Source organism: Lathyrus oleraceus, chromosome 7 (assembly GCF_024323335.1).
Source record: "Lathyrus oleraceus cultivar Zhongwan6 chromosome 7, CAAS_Psat_ZW6_1.0, whole genome shotgun sequence".
NCBI lineage: Eukaryota > Viridiplantae > Streptophyta > Magnoliopsida > Fabales > Fabaceae > Lathyrus > Lathyrus oleraceus.
The window spans coordinates 547947089-547972993 of NC_066585.1; the positions used below are offsets into that span (position 1 = coordinate 547947089).

The window sequence follows — 25905 nt, forward strand, 5'->3', positions numbered from 1 at the left end:
CAAAAGCTGAAAACAGATAATGCTTGATGATGCAGAAGATGAATGGAAGAGTTCTTTCAGTTCAAAACAGCTCCAGATTGTAGAATCTTCAAACTGCCATGAATGTTCTTGGATGCAACAGTTCCAATTCCTCAATGCTTTGGCCAAAGTTTTGATCAACAGTTCTTCACAAGGTCCTGCAGAAGAGAGATCACACACGAAACAGCAAAAAGAATGAAGCAATTCAATGGAAAATGGTGAAAAGGTGTGAAAAAGTTTGAAGAAAATTGAGAGGTTTTTGGATGAAAAGTTTGTTAGATCTGAGAAATGAAATGTGATTATGCAGTTTCTGTTATGATTAATGCTTTATACCATGTACTAATCCATGTGTTAATCCAAATTAGCAAAATCCAAGTGAATTAGCAAAGTGCAATTTATGCATAATTGGCCAAAATGCCCTTTTCTAATTCAGCCAATGCAACAGTACAAAACCAGTTCAAGCAAGTCCTATTTGATGTTCATGATGTGTTGGAAAAGGTTTTGTGTGCAAATGCCTTGTATTTTGGAAATTGACCTTTTTTCCCACCAATTTTCAAAATGAACACTTGAAAAATGGACTTTTGCTATGATGATTTTTGATGAAATGTGATGATGCATCATGATAGTACACATCAAATGTGGTTTGCTCAAAGAAGAATCACCCAATTTGGCCATTCCATCCAAAAGTTATGCCACTTTGAATTTCAACTTTTTTGGACAATGATCAATCCATAACTTGCCAACCACACATGAGAAATTAATGTTCTTGGACTTTTTGGAAAGGTGAGATCAAGATCTACAACTTTCATGTTGGACAAAATTTCATATGAAGCATTTTTGGACACGTAATTTTGAGGAGAAAAACTTTCCATTTTTGGCAATTTTCAATTACAAGTCACTTTCTATTTTTGGAAAGTTTCCATCCGACTTTATTTTCTTCATTCTTGATGTTTGAAATGTCAAATGAAACTTGTTTAGACATGAATGAAGTGTCTCTAACCCTCTCCCACCTCCAAATCCATCATTTCAGGCACAGTTGACCACAGTTGACTTTTTTTTGACTGATAGATGAATTGGCTGTGTACTGATCAACTTGAGCTTCAAACTCCTGATGAAATGGCTCAATGATAAAACCCTAGCTTCCATAAGCTCAATATAATCATATGATGATCCCCATATCCATTGAAAACCTCATCTCCTTGACAAGCCCTGATTGGCCCAATAGAACTGATTAGGGTTGACCAGAGGTCAAAACCCTAATCTCAAGGTATCTGATCATGAACAATGAACCTCTTGGTGATGACAAGACCATGATGATGATGATGTACCATTTCAACCAAGACAAAGCTCAACCTCCTTGAGAAATCATGAAACCCTAATTTGAATCACAAACCCTCAGATGGCTAGTGATCAATTCAATCAATGAAACCCTCAGCTTGCATCTTAACCTCTTATCTTCTGACCAAGACTTAGGAGGATGACTTGCTCAATGTAGCCACATGATATGCAAAGATGCAATGACTAATGACCTAAAAAATGATATGCAAAATGTTAAGCTAGTCCCAAGAGAGGAGGGCAAATTTTGAGGTGTTACACTATAACACTCTTTATAGGATCAACATTCTAAGAGTACACGTGGGCTACATTTGTACCATGACACTCTCTTGAGTTTTACAGTATATGAGTACATGTGAGCTACATTCGTACTACGACACTCTCCTAGACGTTCGTAGACCTACAATGACTAGGAAAACATGTGAGTTATATTTATACTACATCATTCTTCTAAACTCAACCTACTTTCATGCTAGTATGATATATGAATAAACCATCGACAATAATCCTCTCTAACCTCCTTCCTCTTTGAAACACATTCATTTGCACTGCCACGTAAGGTCTTCATAATAATTTCCTTATAACACATTTCCATCACTACCACATAAGGGTTTCACTTAATTCATGTTAATCATTCATAATTTACCACAATCATACCGATACAATAATAACACTAATATTTATCACAAGAAAGGTTATTATTGGTTAGCTTTCCAACATAGTTGAGTAAACTTCAAACGAACTTACGAAACCTAAGTTACGCGTGAAACAAGATGACTAATACTAGATTGAGGTTTGACTATGCTCCTGGAACGAGAACCAGAGAATTGCTACTGGTGTAGTGCCCTCATATCTCATTTCCTCACTTCAACAGAAAGGTTATCGTGTTAGCATTCCAACGCAACTGATTGTTATCGCGGCACGAAAAATACCTGAGCTTATGAATGCTCAAAATAACAATAGAGTCACCACTGAAGTTTATTTTTTAAAGGGAAAAAATCGATAAAACCTTAAAAGAACAAAAATATGGTCGTTACAACCAAATTCAGGTTCAAGATTCGGTTATGAATGGGAAGGTATTAGCAGTCATACATCCGTTGTACTTAACAGAAACCATTTAGTCAACTTTGTGAATAAGAGTGTTAGCATATGTTATTTTATTTCTTCGAATTAATAAAATCATGAAAAAAGAAAGACCAAAAATTAGTTTTTTATTATGGTGGTTGATGAAACGTTGAATCTTGATTCTACATATCCCTGTGTGCGATCAGGAATTCAAAGCTACGTAGTTCTGGGCGACAACAAATTGGTTTTTATTATGGTGTTTGACGAGTCGTTGAATATCGCTCCCACGTACCTTCTAGTGCATTAAGGATTTCAAAGATACATAGTTCTTTGCGAGAACATATTGACATTTATTAAGGTGCTTGACAAGATTCGAATATTGCTCCTAGATATCCACCGGTGCAATGAGAAATTCAAAACTATGTAGTTCTCTGTAGCAAATATTTGTGTGTTGGTTGATTTTAGTGAATGGTGTTCATGTCTATTTGAGCGGTTAAACATTGCTTGTTACTCGTGCATGGGAGGCTGAAACATTTGTTTGCATGTCGCGTCAGAATGGATAAAATAATGTTCATTCATGAAAAAAGTTTGATTTTTTACTACAGTTGGAAAAAAATGAGTTTGATTGGTTGAGTTTGTTTTTGGGTGGAAGACGGGTATTCGAAAGACAAATTATACAACAGGTATCCAAATACTCGGGGAAAATAGGGATATACATCCAAGTAGTCATTTGTATTCGGTTTAATTGTGAAAATGTTTGATATGAAATGAATTAAAGTCTTTTAAAGATGACAAATACTTGAAAGGCAAGCTATACAACAGGTATCCAAGTACTCGGGGATAAGAAGGATATACATCCAACTAGTCCTTTTTCATCTGATTTAGTTGCAAAAAAGTTTTGATATAAATCGATTTAAAGTCTTTTGAAGATGACAAGTACTTGAAAGCCAAGCTATACAACAGTTATCCAAGTACTATGGGGAAAAAAGGGATATACATCCAACTAGTCGTTTTTCATCTGATTTAATGGCAAAAAAATCTGATAGTTAAAGTCTTTTGAAGATGGCAAGGCAAGCTATACAACAAATATCCAAGTACTCGGGGAAAATAGGGATATACATCAAACTAGTCATTTTCATCCGATTTTATTGCGAAAATGATTTGATATGAATCGAGTTAAAGTTTTTTGAAGATTGACAAGTACTTAAAAGACAGTATATACAACAGGTATCCAAGTACTCAGGGGAAAATAGGGATATACATCGAACTAGTCCATTTTCATATGATTTATTAAGAAAAATATTTGAAGTGTTTTTTTTATTAAGAAGCAAGGTTGAGTGTTATTTTCAAGTTGATTTTCATTAATAATAATCACAAATAAAACAAAGCTATTGATATTAATTGGACATAAAAGGACAAGATTATAAATAAAAATAGACAAAGGGGAATGTAAGAGTTCACATGAGAGATTGAAACAAAAATAAAATAATGGGCTTAAGGCCCAATCTGAAGTGTATAAAAAACAAAGAAAAAGAAACAGAGTGTGAAACAGGAAAGGAATGGCGTGGTCTAATAAGGCACGCTTGAGCCCAAATCAAAGGACCCATCCAAAATTGCACAAAACACCATCAGATGGTGCTAAAGGAAAAGGGGTGTACGAGTCATCAAAAGGGCTTGGCCCAAACCAGAGAGGCCCAAATGTCCAAACATAAGGGAATAAGCAAAGGGCATGCGTGTGGCCATCTAATGAGGATCAAATTCCCTGATTGAATCTCAAGATCAAGTAATATATACCACCAGATTAAGATGCATATGGTTCAGAGACTATGGTGGGAGCTCCTATACATGAGTCCCTTTATGCCAAGATCTAGTGGATCTGATTAAGCCACGTGGCCCTCAGATAAAAAAAATCAAAACAAACAGATGGATCTGACATATGAGGTTGAATCTGGGAAATTAATTTCCTTCCTCCCACACATCCAAACATAGACGAAGCTTTAACCACCATCAGCTCACAAATCCAAACTCATGCACAAAATCAAACAAAAATATATATAGAAATGGTTTATGAATCATCACAAACATGACACGCTAATCAATAAGCATGCATCAACAACAAATTTGGTTGACATCTGACATTTAAAGCAAAACCTAAAGTGTCTCAATCCGGCCATACGTGATGTTTTCATGTGAAATTAATTGAGGATACATGTTTTGAATTGTATTGTAAACAAGTGTGGATTGAAATTTGTTTGAAACAGGTCTGTATGAAGATTTATAGGTTGGAGCTCATGAATGTTCATGAACATTTATGAGCTAAAGAACCCTGGATCTCCATATTCAACCAATTCAAAGCAATTTAGTGTAATTGACTTTGGGTTATGATGCGTGAGGTGTGCAGTAGCAAATGGTGCAAATAAATCAATTAAAAGATGAAGATCAAAGCTTACCTATAGCAAATATCTCAAGCACACGATGAACGTCGGTGAACTTTCCGACTAACGACTCCAGATTTTGATGATGCTCCGATCTGGCTCCGAAGAAGATTGTTTTCTACTTTTCTTTGCATGTTTAGACTCTTATAGTCTCCTTTATCTCTTCCAACCAAAAATAACTTGAATTGAACCAAATTTTCAAAATTCAAATTCAAGTTGAATATTAATTTTGAAGGTGTTTTGTCCATTGAAGCATTGCTTAGTGTCATTACACATTGAAGCACTAAATATGTTTTTGGCAAGTATTTGAATGTGTAACGACACTAAGCAATCCTTCAATGGAATGTGATGAAGATTGATCAATGTAGAAGGTTGAGGTGAAGGTTTTTCAATTTTTCTTCAAAGTGAACAAACTTGAACATGAAGATGGATTCATGCCGAGTTTGGGATCTATTTTTGTATGATTGTGGTTGCCATTTGCTGGTACAAAATCTTGGTTTATAGGCTTAGAGATTAGGTTAAAGGTTAGTTTAGGGATTATGTTAAAATGCATAAAATGTGACTCAAATTTTAATGTAATTTGGTGAGATTTGAAATGAATTTGAATTTGAGTTGAAAATAATTGAAATGTCATGTGAATTTGACCAAATTACGTTAACAAGGGACAACCAAAACCGAACCACTGATTGATGTTTCAACGACCATATTATATTTCATAAGGGACACTTTTAGATTCAACTTTTGACACAATCATGTGATATAAATGAATGCGTGGCACCAGTGTCGATAATAACAAATAAATAAATATCATTTATGAAACATGTACCTTGAATAAAACTGTCTAAGGATGGGGATTCAACACCACAAAAAGAAAATACTATTCCATTGGCTCTTAGTTAGTTTGCTTGAGAATTTTGATCATTGTTTGGTGTCTTCTTCGGATCATGACAAAACCTACTTATGTGACATCGCTTGCCACAATTGAAATAAGTTGGAGTTGCATTCTTACACTTAAAAACCCGGTGACCTATCTTACCACTTTTTCCATATTTCAGAGGAGTCGAAGAACATGTATCTAGCTTGAATTTATATATCTGTTGCAACCATCATGAAATATAACAAGTATTACCAACAAACTCTCATTCTTATCAACTATTTTTCTTCATTAAACTTTTAATCACTTGGTAGTGTTATATAACTCTGATACCCCTGGTTAGAATCAGGGTATTAATGAATTATTTTTCCCTAATATTCAAAGGTTGACATCAATTGGTATCAGTCATGCGCCATTGGACATGAATTTATTGTCATCACGCATTCTGGATGAACTCGAACGTCTTTTCGAAGATTGTCTTGTGTAGATACATCTTCAGTTTAATACTGACATGGGTGAGATTCGAACCCTGCCTCGAGTTCAAGATGATCACAATTCTTATCATCAACCTATACATGTCACCGGGTTACATGATAAGAAACTTTTTCATATTCTTGAGAATTATGGTGCTTTAGTTTGATGTTTACCACACTATGGATGTCACTGGGTTACATGATAAGAATCTTCTTCATATTCTTCTTGATAGTGGCAGTACACACAATTTTCTAGATTTGGAGGTTCTAAAGTCACTTGCCCGCAAATTAGAAGTTATTTATCCACTAACAGTTACTAGTGGTGGTGGCCACCAACTTGAAGTTGCATTCATATATCGAAGCTTCAAATGGAAATTACAACAAGCTAAGTTCATAGTTGATGTGATTGTGTTACCACTTATGTGTTGCGATTTGATTATAGGTATTAAACGGTTGAAGTCTCTAGATCTTATCCTTTGGGACTTTGACAAGTTACAAATGTAATTCCATGAACATGGCAAAAAAATTGTGTTAAGAGGTGCCAAGGTACCTAGTTTCAAGTTGATTAATAACAAATCCCTTGCTCATGATGTGCAAAATGGTGTTGAGTTATGTTTTTAGCCATTAATAATGAGAATTATAGTCTCATGATGTCTATTTGTTGTGTTATACGCGCATCAGGGATCAATTTTGATATTCCATCGCCTATTGTTGACTTGCTAACTACCTATGAAAATATCTTTGAAGAGTTGTCTCGTTTACCCCATGCTCCTCTTAGATTTGATCATAAAATTCCTCTCAAAGAAGGGGTAAAACCTTTCAATCCATGTCCTTACCATTTTTCTTTGGTTTAGAAGACTGTAATTGATAAAAGTGCATGACTTACTTGATAAAGGAATTTTGCAGCACAATACGAGTCCATTTGCTTCTCCCATTATTTTGGTAAGAAAGAAAGATGGATCATGGTGTCTATGTATGGATTTCTTAAGGCTTAACGAATTAACCATTAAGGACTGTTTTCTAGTTCCTTTGATGGATGAACTCAGTGGCTTGGTGGTGTTTTCAAATTGGATATGCAGTCAAGATACCATCAGTTGCGCATGAAACCTGGGGACGAGCGTAAAACTACTTTCAAGACTCATAGTTGTCACTATGAATATTTAGTGATGCCATTTGAACTCACTAATGCACCAACCTCTTTTCAGTCCCTAATGAATCATGTCTTTAATCCATTCTTGAGGAAGTTTGTCATCATTTACTTTGATGATTTACTGATTTATAACAAATCTCTTGACGACCACGAAGTGCATCTACAACTCATTTTTCACACCATTAGGGATAATAATTTGTTTCTCAATGAGTCTAAATATGCATTTGCCTTACCCAAGGTAGAATACTTGGGTCACTTATCCTACAAAGATTCAAGTTGTTAGTTCTTGGCCTATTCCTCAAACCTTAAGTAATTGAGAGGTTTTTAGGCTTAATTAGATATTATAGGAGGTTTTTTATTTTTCTTGGAAAACTAGCCCAACCTTCGACTGAATTGCTTAAACAATATAACTTTTTCTAGTTTGAAATTGCAACCAAGGCTTTCATGAAGCTCAAACATGCTTTAGTTTCTGCACCAATATTATGCCTTCTAGATTTCTCCAAAAAATGCATTGTTGAAACGGATGCCTTAGGGTAAGGTAATAAAGTTGTGCTAATGCATGATCATCACCTCATTGCTTATATAAGTAAGGCTTTAGGACCCAAACAATAGGTTATGTATGTGTATGAACGCGACTTGTTAGCCATCATGTATGCTGTGAAGAAATGGGGTTTCTATCTTTCACATGATCCATTCATTATTAAGACAGAACAAAAGAGTCATGGGTGCGGGTCAACCCACAAATCTGCTGACCCAATCCAACCCAATCCATAAATTACCTGAACCCATTCATTTACCGGTATACCCAACTCAATCCACAATAACCCGTATAATTTTGGTTCGGGTATCGGGTTTGAGTATTGCAACCCGCAGATCCGTTGGCCCAACCCATTGATGTGACTTTAATAATTTCTTCTTATTTTTATTATTATTTTAAATGGAAATATAAAATTAATATCTCACTAATAACCATAATTTTTCTAAAAAACATTATTATCTACCAATAATACTACTAGACCATTGAGTTTATGTATTTATAAAATTAAATATTGTTTCTTATTTTCTTTTGTATCATTTCTTGTTAAATTTTATACTATTATAAAGTTTTATGTCGTGTTGATGAATTTCATTAGATATTATATGACGTGTTTCATTGAGTTGTGTTATAAATGAGTGTTATTGTCTTGAGTTGTGTTATAAGTTAATATGATTGTCTTGAGTTGTGTTACATTTTTTTAAAACCTACAAAAAGAATCATAAAAAGTATATTTTTTATTTGAAACACAATCTGCGAACCCAATCCAACCCACTAATGAACGAGTCGGTTCAGGTCGGTTTTAACAATGAAATTGTGGGTTGGACGACGTATTCAACCCATTAAAGTTTGAACGAGTTGGGTAACGGGTTATGTCAAACTCAATCCAATATGCGTACACACCTACAGAAGAGTATTAAACATATGTTGGATCAGAAACTTAACACTCCTAGTCAACAGGTTTGGATGGCTAAGCCATTGGGTTTTGATTTTGAAATCCAATGTAAGGTTAGGTCAACAAATGTACCTGTCGATGCTTTTATTAAGACGTGTGGGAGAAGAGGTTCCACCTTTACTTATGAGCAATGCTAGAATGGATCTATTAGACTCCATTAAACTTTCATGGCAACTGGATCTGCATTTAAAAAAATTATATAGGAGCTGCAAACTAATCCCAACTCTCATTCCAAGTTTCCATGGATTAGAGATGAGTTGCGAAGAAAATGTAAACTAGTGGTTGGTTATAATCATGGTATATATGCCATCCTTAAATGATTACATGACTCAACCGTGAGAGGTCATTTCAGGCAGGCAGGGATGTCAATGCAGGTATAGTTAAATATTTGTTTTACTGGAAGGGTATGAAAAATAACATTGTCAATTATGTGAAAAATTATGGAATTTATCCGGGCTAAAAGTAAACCTCATTTATCCGTTTCTCCGGGCTTATTCAGCCACTGCCTATTCCTACTATGGTTTGGTCTTCCATCAACATGGATTTCATTGAGGGACTACCTTCCTCAGCAAGAAAATAAGTTATCTTTGTGGTACTTTACAGGCTGAGCAAATATGCATATTTCATGGCATTAACACACCCTTACACTACACTTGATGTAACTCAATCATTTTTGGACACTGTATTCAAATTGCATGGTCTGTCGGAGTCTATCAGTAGTGATAAAGACATTATTTTCCCAAGCTCTTTTTGGCAAGACTTTTTCAAACTGCAAGATGGTTCTTTGAATAAATCGTATACTTATCCTCATTTAGATGGGCAAACTAAGGTGGTCAACAAATGCTTAGAAACCTATTTGAGGTGCATGTGTTCAGACAAACCTACTCAATGGCACAAGTAGTTTTCCTTGGCTAAATGGTGTACACCACAAACTATCATTCTTCTTTTTATACTACTTCATTTGAGGTTGTGTATGGCAAACCACCACCTATCCACCTACCATACCTCCCTAGTTCAACTATTATTGTTAATGTTGACATATCTCTTTCGGATAGAGATGAAACCATTAAATTTCTTAAGTTTCATTTGTTGTGTGCCTAGAAACGAATGTATCAACAAGATAATAAACACAAAAGTGATCAAGTGTTTTCTATCGAGGTTCATGTGTACCTCAAGCTCCAACCTTACATGCAATTATCCTGAAAATTACACGAGTTCTACAAGCTATTGCCCAAGTTTTATGGTCCTTTTCCTATTTTGGATCGTATTGCCTTTGTTGTGTATCAGTTACATCTTCCATCTAATGTTGCTATTCACGATGTCTTTCACATTTCACAATTGAAATTGGGTCCCAACCCTCACAATCAACCTATTCAACACCTATTTGCTACAAATGTTGATGCTAGAAAAATTTCTGTGGCAATTCTTGACAGAAAAATGGTCAAACGAGTGTGTTTCAGTGGAAGGATCAACCAACAAATGAGGCCCCTTGAGAATTCTATTATGACTTGATCAAGAAGTTTCCATATTTCCACTCGTGAGGACATGTGTGTTCTTGAAGCGTAGGATATTGTAATAGGATATTTTTCTATTTTCAACAAATAAACTTTTGTCTTTTTCTTATTTTGACATTTAAAGAATTGCTCTAAATAAATGATGGGGTGTCTAAATTGTTAGATTCCCTTGCAATGATTGGATGACCTGTATCCAACTTGCATTTATATATCCATTACAACCATCATGAAATATAACAAGTAGTAGCAACAAACTCTCATTCTTATCGACTCTTTTCTTTCATCAGACTCTTAATCACCCTTAAACATCGAGTAATGTTCTATAACTCTGCTACTCCTAGTTAGAATCAGGGTATTAATGGATTCTTTTCCCTAATATCCAAAAATTAATATCATAAACATATCAAAAACTTCTAGACAATTTGCACTATGCATTTTTACCTACTATTTCTAAAAATCCAATAAAAATATATTTTATATTGGACTTTTAGAAAAATACAATAAAGATGCATAAAAAACATTGGATTATACCGAATGTTCATAAAAAAAACCAGTATAACCCCTAAAAAAATTGATACCAACAATTTAAAAAACCCGGTGAAAATGATGGATTATGTGAAAAATCCAATTTGTTAACAAAAATTTCAGAGTTGAATGAAAAACGCTACTTAATTATAAAAATTCGGTATTATCCACCAAAAACTTAGTGACTTTATGGTGTTTTCAAACTGGATATGTAGTCAAGATACCATCAGTTGCGCATGACACCTAGGGACGAGCATAAAACTACTTTCAAGACTCATAGTTGCCACTATGAATACTTAGTGATGCCATTTGAACTCACTAATGCACCAACTTCTTTTCAGTCCCTAATGAATCATGTCTCTAATCCATTCTTGAGGAAGTTTTTCATCATTTACTTTGATGATTTACTAATTTATAACAAATCTCTTGAAGACCATGAAGTGCATCTACAATTCATTTTTCATACCATTAGGGATAATAATTTGTTTCTCAATGAGTCTAAATGTGCATTTGCCTTACCCAAGGTAGAATACTTGGGTCACTTATCCTACAAAGATTCAAGCTGTTAGTTCTTGACCTATTCCTCAAAACCTTAAGTAATTGAGAGGTTTTTAGGCTTAATTAGATATTATAAGAGGTTTGCTAATTTTTTTTTTGGAAAACTAGCCCAACCTTTGACTGAATTTCTTAAAAAAAACAACTTTTTCTGGTCTGAAATTGCAACCAAGGTTTTCATGGAGCTCAAACAGGCTTTAGTTTCTGCACCAATATTATGCCTTCCAGAATTCTCCAAAAAATGCGTTGTTGAAACAGATGCCTTAGGGTAAGGTAATAGAGTTGTGCTAATGCATGATCATCATCCTATTGCTTATATAAGTAAGGCTTTGGGACTCAAACAATAGGTCATGTATGTGTATGAACGCGACTTGTTAGCCATCATGTATGCTGCGAAGAAATGGGGTTTCTATCTTTCACATGATCCCTTCATTATTAAGACGGACCAGAAGAGTCATGGGTGCGGGTCGACCCACAAATCCACTGACCCAACCCAACACAACCCATAAATTATTCAAACCCACTCATTTACGGGTATACCCAATCCAACCCATAAGCAACCCGTATAATTTTGGTTCGGGTATCGGGTTTGAGTATTGCAACCCGCAAATCCGTTGACCCAACTCATTGATGTGGTTTTAGTAATTTCTTATTATTTTTACTATTATTTTAAATAGAAATATAAAATTAATATCTCACTAATAACCATAATTTTTCTAAAAAACATTATTCTCCATCAATAATACTACTAGATCATTGAGTTTATGTATTTCTAAAATTAAATGTTTCTTATTTTCCTTTGTATCATTTTTTGTTGAATTTTATACTATTATAAAGTATTATGTCATGTTGATGAATTTCATTAGGTATTATATGACGTGTTTCGTTGAGTTGTGTTATAAATGAGTGTTATTGTCTTAAGTTGTGTTATAAATCAATATGATTGTCTTGAGTTGTGTTACATTTTTTTAAAACCTACAAAAAGGATCATAAAAAATATATTTTTTATTTGAAACACAATTTGCGAACCCAATCCAACCCATTAATGAACGAGTCGGTTCAGGTTGGTTTTAACAATGAAATTGTGGGTTGGACGACGTATTCAACCCATTAAAGTTTGAACGAGTTGGGTAACGGGTTATGTCAAACTCAATCCAATATGCGTACACCCCTACAGAAGAGTATTAAACATATGTTGGATCAAAAACTTAACACTCCTAGTCAACAGGTTTGGATGACTAAGCCATTGGGTTTTGATTTTGAAATCCAATGTAAGGTTAGGTCAACAAATGTACCTGCTGATCCTTTATTAAGACGCGTGGGAGTAGAGGTTCTACCTTTACTATTGAGCAATGATAGAATGGATCTATTAGACTCCATTAAACTTTCATGGCAACTGGATCTGCATTTCAAAAAAATTAGATAGGAACTGCAAACTAATCCCAACTCTCATTCCAAGTTTCCCTGGATTAGAGATGAGTTGCGAAGAAAATGTAAACTAGTGGTTGGTTATAATCATGGTATAGATTCCATCCTTAAATGGTTACATGACTCAGCCGTGGGAGGTCATTTCAGGCAGGCAGAGATATCAATACAAGTAGAGTTAAAATATTTGTTTTATTGGAAGGGTATGAATAAGGACATTGTCAATTATGTGAAAAATTATGGAATTTTCCGGGCTAAAAGTAAACCTAATTTAGCCGTTTCTCCGGGCTTATTCAGCCACTGCCTATTCCTACTATGGTTTGGTCTTCCATCAACATGGATTTCATTGAGGGACTACCTCCCTCATCAGGAAAACAAGTTATCTTTGTGATGCTTTACAACCTGAGCAAATATGCATATTTCATGGCATTAACACACCCTTACACTGCACTTGATGTAGCTCAATCATTTTTGGACACTGTATTCAAATTGCATGGTCTGCCGGAGTTTATCACGAGTGATAAAGATATGATTTTCCTAAGCTCTTTTGGGCAAGAATTTTTCAAACTACAAGGTGGTTCTTTGAATAAATCGTCTACTTATCATCCTCATTCAGATGGCCAAACTAAGGTGGTTAACAAATGCTTAAAAACCTATTTGAGGTGCAAGTGTTCAGACAAACCTACTCAATGGCACAAGTGGTTTTCCTTGGCTAAATGGTGTACACCACAAACTATCATTCTTCTATTTACACTACTTCATTTGAGGATGTGTATGGCAAACCACCACCTATCCACCTACCATACCTCCATAGTTCAGCTATTATTGTTAATGTTGACATATCTCTTTCGGATAGAGATGAAACCATTAATATTCTTAAGTTTCATTTGTTGTGTGCCTAGAACCAAATGTATCAACAAGATAATAAACACAAAAGTGATCAAGTGTTTTTTATCGAGGTTCATGTGTACCTCAAGCTCCAACCTTACATGCAATTATCCTTAAAATTACACGGGTTCTACAAGTTATTGCCTAAGTTTTATGGTCCTTTTCCTATTTTGGATCATATTGGCTTTGTTGCGTATCGGTTACAACTTCCACCTAATGCTGCTATTCACAATGTCTTTCACGTTTCACAATTGAAATTGTGTCTCAACCCTCATAATCAACCTATTCAACACCTATCTGCTACAAATGTTGATGCCGGAAAAATTTATGTGGCAATTCTTGACAGAAAAATGGTCAAACGAGGACGTTTCAATGGAAGGATCAACCAACAAGTGAGGCCCTTTGAGAATTCTATTATATCTTGATCAAGAAGTTTCCATATTTCCACATGTGAGGACATGTGTGTTCTTGAAGCGTAGGATATTGTAATAGGATATTTTCTATTTTCTACAAATAAACTTTTGTCTTTTTCTTATCTTGAAATTTAGGGAATTATTCTAGATAAATGATGAGGTGTCTAAATTGTTAGATTCCCTTACGATGATTGGATGACCGGTATCCAACTTGTATTTATATATCCATTGCAAACATCATGAAATATAACAAGTATTAGCAACAAACTCTCATTCTTATCAACTCTTTTCTTTCATCAGACTCTTAATCACCCTTAATCACCGACTAATGTTCTATAACTCTGCTACTCCTAGTTAGAATCAGGGTATTAATGGATTCTTTTCCCTAATATCCAAAAATTGATATCATAAACATATCAAAAACTTCTAGACAATTTGCACTATGCATTTTTACCTACTATTTCTAAAAATCCAATAAAAACATATTTTATATTGGACTTTTAGAAAAATACAATAAAGATGCATAAAAAACATTGGATTATACCGAATGTTCATAAAAAAAAACCAATATAACCCATAAAAAAATTGATACCAACAATTTAAAAAACCCGGTGAAAATGATGGATTGTGTGAAAAATCCAATTTGTTAACAAAAATTTCAGAGTTGAATGAAAAACGCTACTTAATTATAAAAATTCGGTATTATCCACCAAAATTCCAAGGCAAAACATTGTTTTTTTTTTCTTTCTAAATACAAAATATGTTGATTTTAATGATTTAAGTGTATTATAGTGATAGTGTTTGTGGCAGGTAGATTTTTTCCTTAGGAATGTCAAGGAAGAAGATTTCTTATCTGTTCCATTTTCTAAAAGAAATTACGAGTTTTATAACTATAGTTTTGTAGGATTAAATTTTCCTATACACATAAAGTTTACATATTTTACACTAATCATATCATTTTCATATTCCAATAGTCCAAAATATAACAATTTCTAAATGTCACCACCTCACAAGTAGATATTTACATCTCTAACAATGTCCTGAGAATACAGATAAATTTGATACATATATAACTGAATTGTACTCGAGGGAAACATCAAATTCGTAGTATTTCGATATAAACAACAACAACAACAAACTGATTATGATTAGTCATTTTCTGTTTCTGCTAAAGAAAAAGTAGAATACAAACAAGAGTAACAGAAATGTAAAGGTGTTTTCTTTGTTACACATTCCACCTTACTCGTGTGGTATTTGAATGTATGCTGCATCACAGACAAAAGGGACATCGGCATACATACCAACAAGGGCACATCTAATGCACTCTATGGTAGTAAAGAGAAAAACAAAAAATGCAGTAGTCCAGAAATGCATTCCAAGTTTACCCCAATAAAACGAACGTGGCATCCAACGGCTCACAATCCCGGTAACCTGTAGGGCGATCTCGATTAACATTCCGACGGCGACATGGAATCGGAAGAAATGAGGCCATTCTTTTCTCCTCACAATTGTAAGATATGCAATCAAGAAGTATGCTATGAGAGACCATCTAGGTAGAGTTCCAATTGCCATGAGAAAAGGGTACGTCATGGGCTGGAAATACGGGATAAACGGGTGAAGATGGTATGCTGTCCGAGCATACATCCATGCCTGATGGAAAGGTAAGAGGTAAGGGATGCATGATAATGTTCTCCACCACCATCTTGGTTTTTTTGTCATCGGAGGGAATCGGAAGCCTGAGGAATCCTTTGTTGCCCGAGGGGTGGTAGAAGACTTGTGCGGCGTAGGTAACACGGGGATAGTACGAGACAGAAAATTCTGACCCCCGCTTAAAAGTAGGCTTGATGTAGCAGACATGTCTGTGAATGTCATTCCTATCACAGAAAGATTGATAAACAACTTAAGAAAAACGAAAGCAATGTTTACAAGGATGGTTACTGCCAAGACGAGACGATTTAAGCAATGTAGTCAACAATTCCTATTAGTAGTATTCCCATTTATGTGGTGCTTGGCCAACAAATTTCTAAACATTATATTCATAGTGTCACTGAAATAATATCATGTTTAGTAAAATTACACCAGAGCCCTTTTATACTGAACACCATACACAAGTAAACAATCATCTCAATTGTTTTAAATGTCATCGCTGAGTATGGTAAAGAATAAACCGTCAACTAAATCCCCAAAAGACCACTATCTTAGTCCATAATATACACAAGTAAATACACGAAAATCTGTCAAAATAATCTCTAATCTGCTGTTAAAAATAATCTCTAATCTTCTGTTAAAAATACTCAATAGTCATTCCCGGATAGCGGCGCGGAGCGGCCGACCCCAAAAGTGGGTAGTGGAATGACCGCTCTATTTGATCAAATAACTAACTCATAAAATACTCATAACTTGAAGTGCAGTAACGACTATGAAGGAAAGTTAAGGTTAAGTCTCAACTCAAATTTGATTGAAAAGCCCATAATTACCCTTAAAACATTGTAAGTTTAAGGGGTAATTTCAGTTTTTTAGAGGAGCAAAGGATTGCAGGCCAGAAACCGCTTCGGGCCAGGAACCACTCTGCTCAGCTATTGCCACTATTTACCCTATAGCGTCCGTTATAGTGTTCTGCACCGCTAAGACTCTTCCCATAGCGTCTGGTCTCCGCTCCACTCCACTATAGCGGAATAGCGCCGCCATTGACTACTCTAATACTCAGGACTAACAAAGTGAATGCTTATTACTTTCACAAACTTTGGACACTGCGTAAGAGATTGAGTGATATTAATTCACTATGAATCGCCGACACAAACACCAAACACGACACTCACACTTCACACCAATAACAACTTAAGGAAAATGAAACTAATTGAATTGAGTTAACTACATGTGTCAGTGTCGTGTTGGTATTCGACACTCCGACATCGAGCATGCCTTCGATCTGAAGTGTCAATGCTACTTAACTAAGGAAAAAGTGAAAGAGCTAACAAATTATACCTCTTGGCTTATTTTCCAAACTATGTCCCCAGAAACTTCGGATACTTGAGACAGCAACCTTAGCAGGAATTTGACAAGCATAACACAAGACAGAACCTTGGGATACAGTGCCACCATTTTGAATCATGGTTGATTAACTAGTTCAACAAAAATCCAAACAAAATATTTATAAAAAAAACAGCAACAATAATAATAATAATAAGCACAATGGAAAAATTGAATTAACAGAAAAATAGGATTTGGTAAGAACATGGATGATACCTCGGAAGTTTAGTCAGTGTTGTTATTTGAATTTTGAAAGTTTAGTCAGTGTTGTTGTTGTCGTTGTTGTTGTTCATGTTTAGGTTTTTGGGATTGACGTTTCATTGTTTTCCAGAGTAAGAAGAAGATAAACAATGTGTCTTGAATTGGGCTTTTGTGTTTTTTTTTTGTTTTGAAAAAGTGAATAAGATATTGGGCTTTGTATTTTGAACCCAAAGAAAATGATGGTAATCTTACGGATTCTCAATAGAGGATGACTACCTACACCACCTATTACCTCTCATATCCTTTTAGTTTCATTAGTTTTTTTTTAAAAGTTCTTCATACACTATCCATGTCCTATAAATTTATTTTGAGAACCATTGATTCTTCATAAAATTAGTAAGATGTTTAGACTCTGTTTGAAATTTTTTAGAAGAATGAAGGGGAGGATTTTGAAATAAAAAAAGATGGTGTGGAAAGAATTGAAGAATTTAAAAAAAAGATTTTGAAGGGTTTAATTTTTATTTTTATAACACAAAATTTGTTTAAATTGAGAGTATAAAAAATTGTATTGAATGAGGATTTTTATTTCAAATTTTTTCTCTGAATCAAACAAATGCGCTAGGGTTGTTTGACGATCTCTATCCTCTGATGATGACATTCAAATTGAAGATATATTAAGCTTCATCTCCAAGAAGATCAAATCAAATGCTTATATGATTGATTTATTCATAATTTTTTTTTGAAGCTTTAGAGTGTGAAAGAGAGGAAATGTGAAAGCTCGCTCAGTCGGGTCTAAGTGATAAGTGTTTTGTAAAAACACAATGCCATTTTCGTAAAGTAGCATGGCTAAACCACACACACACACACATGCATGCATGCTCACTCACTCGCTCACACACACACGCACACACAGGCACACGCGTACACACACATGCATGCATTCATGCATTCACGCACACATACACGTATGCACGCACATACACACACATGCGCACACACACACACACACACACATACACACTACACATGTACATGCGCACATACGCATACACACACACACACCCCACACGCATGTACAAATACACATACACACGCGTACACACACACACATATTTAAAGACTCTATTTCTTTAAAAAAATAACCTAAAAATGTTTTAGAGTCATGTCAGTTGAATCAGGAACTGTCATAATATTTTGGAGCAATTTTTGAAATGTCCAATAGATTGGAACATATACCCAATCGATTAGGTTAGTACAAACGATGTTCATAAACAATTATGACATGGTGATAATGAAGGACAACGACTCTCTATCCACTATTTCCATAATGATCCATCACAAACAATTATTAAGGGCTTCCAATTGATTGACCTAAGGTTCCAATAATTTGGATCATTAATTTGGCCCATGGATCTTTTTCTTTTATGTGTCAACCTATAACCTATAACTAGAGGCCTCTCCCTTCACATTTACATATTTAGAAACATGAGTTATCTATTTATATCCTCACTTTTCATCTTTATAATTTTTTTTTTACTTTCTCTCACTTTAATATAGCCAGCCACACACACTTCGAGAAAGTCTTTGTATTTAAAGGAGTATGTTGTTTTAAAAAATGGATAAAATTGTAAATTCACCAAGAGATATTTTTATCCCGGTTGAATAATTTATCTTAAAAGGGTGTTTTTTTTTGTTTAAAACTAAATCCGTTAAAATCTTGGTTTGAGGACTTAGTATTTAGTGTTATATTTATAAAGGACCTGACAATGGCGAGAGCTTTGCAGTCCTTAAGAGGGGTGACGACCATATGTCACCCTCCACGAGATATCGTGTAACATCCCAACTTTTAAATAGAGTATATTATTCAATTGTTGGTGTGAATTATTCATTATATCTAATTTGAATGTTTTTTAGAGTATGAGAATATTTTTGTAATTTACTAATTACCGGAGTTATGAGATTTGAGAGCAGATAATTAAAATAATATTATTTGGATTATTGTAGATAACCGGACATATTAATTATTTATCAATAAGATAAAATAATAAAAATTATATAATCCTTATTAAATAATTATTTAAGCTAAATATTCATTTAACTCTATTAATAATTTAATTAAATAAACAGGAGAATGAGTCATTTTTGTGATTAGAGAATAATATTAGGTGAGAGGAGAGAGTTTTAAATTAAATTGGGCAAAATAAATAATTTTGAGAAATAAGGTCTTATAAATTCTAAAGTGTGGGGAGAAGATAGGTTTTATAATTTTTTTGGCATACGTGAAAAGGAGGCAAATGAAACAAAGGAGATTTTGGGAAGAGAGCAGAGTTTGAGAGCAGGAACCCAAAAAGTTGTTGGAATCACCAACCTTGATTCAAACCTAAGGTAAGGGGGAAAATTATATTCTTATGGATGCAAGATAACGTGGATTCCTTAACCTCTCATCAGTGCCATGGATAACTTTAGTACTCTCTTCAATTTACTGTGATTTTATAATATGTTTGGTCAAATGGGGTTTGGATAAAACCTCATTGGCATCCGTTGAATAAAATTGTTGTTTGTGTGTTACTGTGTTTGGGCAAATAGGGTTTGAGCAAAACCCTATTGGAATCTACAAACAAATATTTTTCTTGTTTGTGTTACCGTGGTGGTCAAATGGGATATGGGATAAATCCCTATGATCATCATAATATGATTTATTATTGATGAAACAATATGAGTTTGTATAATGTGTTTGGCCAAATAAGGTTTGGGCAAAAATTTATTGACAATGATTTTTGTTGTATTACTGTGTGTGACCAATTGGGATTTGAGATAAATCCCTAATGGGCATCATAAATAATTTTGTTGATGCATAAAGATATTTGTTTGATATGAATATAAGTTTTATTGTAACAATTGTGTTGTAATGAATTTTTGCTGGAGTCTGTGTAGTTTTTTTTAGCGATCCTAATTGGTTGAGTTTTCCCAAAATTTCCAGAAAACCTTACGATCTATTTTTCAAAAAAATTCCCAAATGTCAGAAATCTATTTTAAATAAACGGTAATTTTCAAAATAAAAAAAAAATAGAAAAATGCAAAAAAGTCGCATGCATACGTAAAAGAGGATTGATCGCCTTATTTCAGACATATCTTGAGTTTCGGGAGTCGGTTTGAGACAAAGTCAGTTGCGTTGAAAATATAATATGATAATCTTCCTTTTGAAATAAAGAAATTGGGATTAGGGATTCTATAACAGTAGCATTTCGCTGTTTTTTATACCAGAGGCGTAGTCAGTTTCAGTCTTGCGTTGGTTATCATGTTTCACGCGTAACTTGAGTTTCGTAAGTTCTTTTAGGATGTCGTTAGTTATGTTAGAAAGATGGATTAATGATATTCAAAACTAGAGAGTTTAATAATTTTATAATGAGTATATAATCTTCCATACTATTTTGAAGTCATGCATTCTGCTTTAGAGTTTATGCAGGAATTACCGCGATAGGGCTGAATTGAAACTAATAGAACATGGGTTTCGTAACTCCGCTTGACGTGAGGTTAAACATGTTTTAAAGATGGTTTAAAGAAATTTCAAACTGGAGATTTTCATAGTTTTATCATAAGTCTATAATATGTGGTGCTATTTTGAGGTGAGATAATTTTAGAGTTAGGTCCATAATTTTGAGCAATTTTGTATGTTGTATTTTTTGTTACCTTTTGATGAGTTTAAGGGTCCTATTTTATTTGGTTAGAGTTATTATAGATATGTCATAGTTTGTTTTGAGTTTTTAGAGCCGGATATCAGAATATAGGATATATTTGAGCTGAGTTTGGAGCACTATTGACATTATAAGGTTACCTTTTGAGTAATTTTGAGAAAAACTGCCTTCTATGTCGTTAGTAGAGTTATCACTCATGAATATCACCCTTAGAGAAATTTGGTACTTTAGAGTAACTTTGGGGTACTCGAATGTTATTTTGAGCATTTCCTGGAGTTTTTGGAGTTCGGGAGTCCTTTAGTGGTATTTGAGAGCATCTTATGACATTAGAGTCCTTTTTGTGACCTAAGAGTTACTTTTGAGTAAATTGAGAGAATTGATTGTCATTGCCCTGTTAATATTATGACATGATAATATTATTGATTTTTTAAATAATTTTTTAGAAAATAATAAGTTTTTTAGAGACTATAATTCCTTGGGACTTTTTGTGTTGTTTTGAGTAGTTTGATGAGTTGAGGACAATTGGTAATAATATAACTTTACTTTTTGAGATAAATAATAAAATTGTTTTGGAAATGTATTTTGAGTATAGTAATCTAGAGAGGGATTACCGTGATGGTCTTGAATTGCGTTTTGAGCATAATAATCCAGGGAGGGATTGCAATGATGGCTGAGTATGACGAATTATAGGTTCAAGAGTGGAACCTTTTGTGAATGATTGAGACTTATGTTTTGTTATGATTTTGGTTATGATTATGTTGAATGTTATGTTTTGTGATAATGCATTCATATATTTCAGAGATAGGTAGGACTTCGGTCTATTTGGTGGTCTCAAATCTATTTGGTGGGATCGTTGGTCTAGTTAAGAGACTAGAGGTGGGTATCAGATCTATTTGGTGGGAATCTTCGGTTCAGGTGGGAGACCAGAGACCTTGGAATAAATCAGTAACGTACCTCTGATATCCATAAAAACTTGGTACCACATGTATTTGATATGGATATGGTGGCATTGCATTTACATTATGAGTTGTTTGATTGTGTTTATGTGTGGTTGAGAATACTATTATATTCGTTATTACTATCCTATTTTATTGAATTTCACCGTTACCATTTGTTAGATCTATTCTCATCCATGTTTATTGTTTTGGAGTATGTGCTCTTAGGAAGGATAGACAATTAGGTACTCAGTAGGAGTAGTTACTTGTGAGTTGGAAGACGGTCTTGGAGGTTGTCTTCGTTTATTTTATTTATTGGTTTTAGTTGTTATTTATCTGCTCTGATTTGTAACACTAGGGAAGAGGGCTTCATTTATTTTTTGAGTTTCCTGCTGAAATTTATTTTCGTTATTTGGTGAGTTATTATATTATTGATGATATGATGATTATTTGATTTCCGCAGCGAGTTTGAAACTATTTTCATGAAATAAATTATTTGTGTGAAGTAATCTTAAACACGTATTGTTCTCTCTTTTATATTAAGAGTCGGAGATTAGGGCGTTACATATCACCTCTCCCCAAGTATCTCCCACTCGCACAGATAGGGAAAACATGGGAAAATATGTTAAATAGTCAAAGATATTCTAGTAATAAATCTGGACTTGTCTTTTTTAATTTTGATAAACCTAGCATAAGTCAATTTGTAAAGGGTACTAGCAAATTAAACAATAAGGAATCAAAGAAATACATGTTGTAAATCATCATAAAATGTCTTATGATAGAAATCATTCTTATGCCTATAAAAGGAATCATGTTTTTATACCTACATGTTTTTATTATAAATGAAAAATACACACTTCTAATGTTTGTTATATGAGAAATTATGGTATTACTTATGATGAGTATATTTGGGTGAGAAAATGATCTAACCTAAGAGGACCCAAAGAAAATTGAGTACCTAGAAAGTACTATTAACTGTTTTGTAAGTACTTGAAGATCACATGATAGTATTGTCAAATCAAGATTGATCTTTTAATATACAAGACCATATGATATGTTAATTCTAAAAGTTTCATAGAATGAAATATGTTTTTAAGAAGAATCAACATTGATATCAACTTTGACTTCACATGCTAGTCTTGTGAAGAAGATAAGCATCTTCATATCTAATGTATCATGTCCCTTAAATTATTATACTCCTTTGAATTTTACTATTTTCTTTTTCATAATGTCAAAAAGGGGGAGAATAGAGATGATTGTTTTTGTTGTTTTTCAGATGCCAAAGACATCATAGCATAAATTTCTGCACAAGAAAGGGAAAGATATGCAAGATAGGGAGAGCTATGCATGGTAGGGGAACATCAAGTGTCAAGCAAAAGCTTCCCATCAATGTGTTTTGTTATCATCAAAATATTATGTCAAATAGTATATTTATCCAAGTTCCACATCGGGTAGTAGGAAGAGAATGTAATTTGAGTATTAATATAAATAGAGATAGTTAGTTTTACTTTTCTACACACAACAAAATATAGTCTTTTGAGTGTATTGAGGTTTTGGGCAATTGTATGTTTAAAGAGAGTTTTTTATTTTTTCGTTCAAAAATAGTTTGTTGAGAGAGTTTTCTATTTTCCATTCAAAAATAGTTTGTTGAGAGAGTTTGCAATTTTTATGTCCAAAAATTATAGTTGAGAGAGAGTTTGTAATTTTTCTGTCTAAAAATTGTAATTGAGAGAGAGTTTACAATTCTTCCAATCAAAAATTGTAATCGAGAGAGGATTTACAATTCTTCCATTCAAAAATTGTAATTGAGAGGGGGGTTTGCAATTTTTCGTTCAAAAATCACAATTTTACAACATTTTTGTTGTAAAAATTGATTGTCACTAGGCTGCAATCTATTGTAATATATCTCTGCCATTGAAAAACTCTATTTTTAAAGCATGACAATTGATTGCCGCTAGGCTGCAATCAGTTGTCGGGAGTATGTGCAATCAATTATCGGGGTGTGTGCAATCAATTGTCATAGTGTCTTTTTTGGGAAAATTATGAAACAAAGCAATACCTTTTCATGACATTTTTTCATAAATCATATTCTTGAAGCATTGCAAATTATTTATGACTATTTTCAAGCATTGCAAGTCTTTTAAAGAATGACCCGTGATATATAAATAGCAGAATTTTTCATTGTTCAAATTACCTCTTCCATGAACAATTTATCATATATTTCAAGTGTCAGTAAAATATTGATAGAGAAACTTTTTCCTGCATAATTTTCATTCATATGTGAAAATGTTTAGTGAAAAGACTTGAGCACTTAAATGTTTATATTATCTTGGTTTGTTCATTGAAGAGGAAGATTAAATTGTCAATATATCAGAAAAATAACAAAACTCTCAATTTTATTAAGCCTATTGCAAAATCTATTTGTACTAAATTTTATCAGTTTGTTGTATTTTATTCACCAAGTGTGTGGTAGTTTTTTTCTGTAAGAAAATGGTTGTTCTTTCTAGATGTGTTTGCAAATAAGAAGGATTATCTTTCTATTTGTTGAAAAAGTCTTTTGAATCGAGGTGATTCAAAGTCCACCATAGTTGTTGGAAATCAAGGAAGTGGCTTTCTTCTTAGTTATAGTTAGAATATTATAGGAGAAGCCTTGATATGAAACTTGTACAAAGATCTAACAACAGTGAAAATCTCTCACATGGTGTGAGGGGACTAGATGTACCCTTGTTTTAAAAGGGGAACTAGTATACGTCTATATGTCTTTTACTTTACCACACTTTACTTTTCTGTTTCTTACTCATTCATATATTCATTAATTCTGGAAAAATACAAGAAACCATAAAAGTACATAAAATATTTAAAAATATCTTTAAACATAGTTCACCCCTTATTAGGTTTAGGGGTGTTCAGATCCAATCCAATCCAAAAAAAAAACCAAAAACCGAACCGAAAAAACCGAAATCCAAAAAAACCGATTTTTTTTGGATGTATTTGGATCACCATGTTGCATAACCCCTTGTATAAGTATTGAATGTGTAACCTAATAAGTTATTAGGTTACACATTCAATACTTATACAATATGGTTTGGAGGATTCGGATGGAATTCATGTTTGTTTGATCATCATGCATCATATATGTATCAGAGTAGGTATTATCTAGCGAGAGTGTGTAGTAAGACGTACTCACATGTACTCCTAGGTATTTCATGTCTACTGGCATTTAGGAGTGTGTCGTAATACGGACATAACTCCCATGTACTTCTAGAAGTATATTTTAGCAAAGAGTGATGTAGTTCGCACATAGCTCGCATGTACTTCTTGACATTGCATGTTTATGCACATATAGGGGAGTATTGTAGTGTGAGACATAACTCATATATTCTTATAAACTATTAGAACTCAGGAAAATAAGCTCTGAGTTCAATGATGGTGTAACACCTCAAAATTTGCCCTCCTCTCTTGGGACTAGCATTAACATATTTGCATATCATCTTAGGATTTTAGGCATTTCATATTGCATATCATGTGGTTACAGTGTGCAAGCTATCTTCCCAAGTCTTGATCAGGAGATAGGAAGTCAGAAGGTGCAAGCCAGGGTTTTACTGATTGATCATGGGCCATCTGAGGATTGGGCTGTGAATTAGGGTTTTATGATTCTCAAGGGTATTGATCTTCATCTTGATTGAAGTGATACATCATCATCATCATGGTTGGATGTCATCAGGAGATTGAAGAAGATTCCTTGAGATTAGGGTTTTGACCACTGGTCAACCCTAATCAGTTGCATTGGGCCAATCAGGGCTGGATCAAGAGATGGGGTCTATGATGGTTTTGAGGTTCATTTTGTGATTAAATGGTGATTATTGAGGCTAGGGTTGCACCCT

At 33.9% G+C, this 25905-nt stretch overlaps 1 protein-coding gene and 1 long non-coding RNA gene across 2 annotated transcripts; one reads left to right on the forward strand and one right to left on the reverse strand.

Annotated features, from left to right (window-relative positions):
* Positions 1 to 15130: 15130 nt before the first annotated feature.
* LOC127107661 (protein TIC 20, chloroplastic) lies at positions 15131 to 17542 on the reverse strand. Its single transcript, NM_001427109.1, has 3 exons — positions 17407 to 17542; positions 17146 to 17282; positions 15131 to 16034 (listed from the first exon to the last, which is right to left on the reverse strand). The coding sequence occupies exons 2-3, from the start codon at positions 17270 to 17272 to the stop codon at positions 15400 to 15402; spliced, it is 762 nt and encodes a 253-aa protein (NP_001414038.1). The 5' UTR covers positions 17273 to 17282; positions 17407 to 17542; the 3' UTR covers positions 15131 to 15399.
* Positions 17543 to 19652: 2110 nt separating this feature from the next.
* On the forward strand, positions 19653 to 23617 carry LOC127107662 (uncharacterized). The gene is made up of 3 exons (XR_007795786.1): positions 19653 to 19776; positions 21886 to 22062; positions 23298 to 23617. It is a non-coding gene; the product is annotated as an uncharacterized LOC127107662 (long non-coding RNA).
* Positions 23618 to 25905: the final 2288 nt, after the last annotated feature.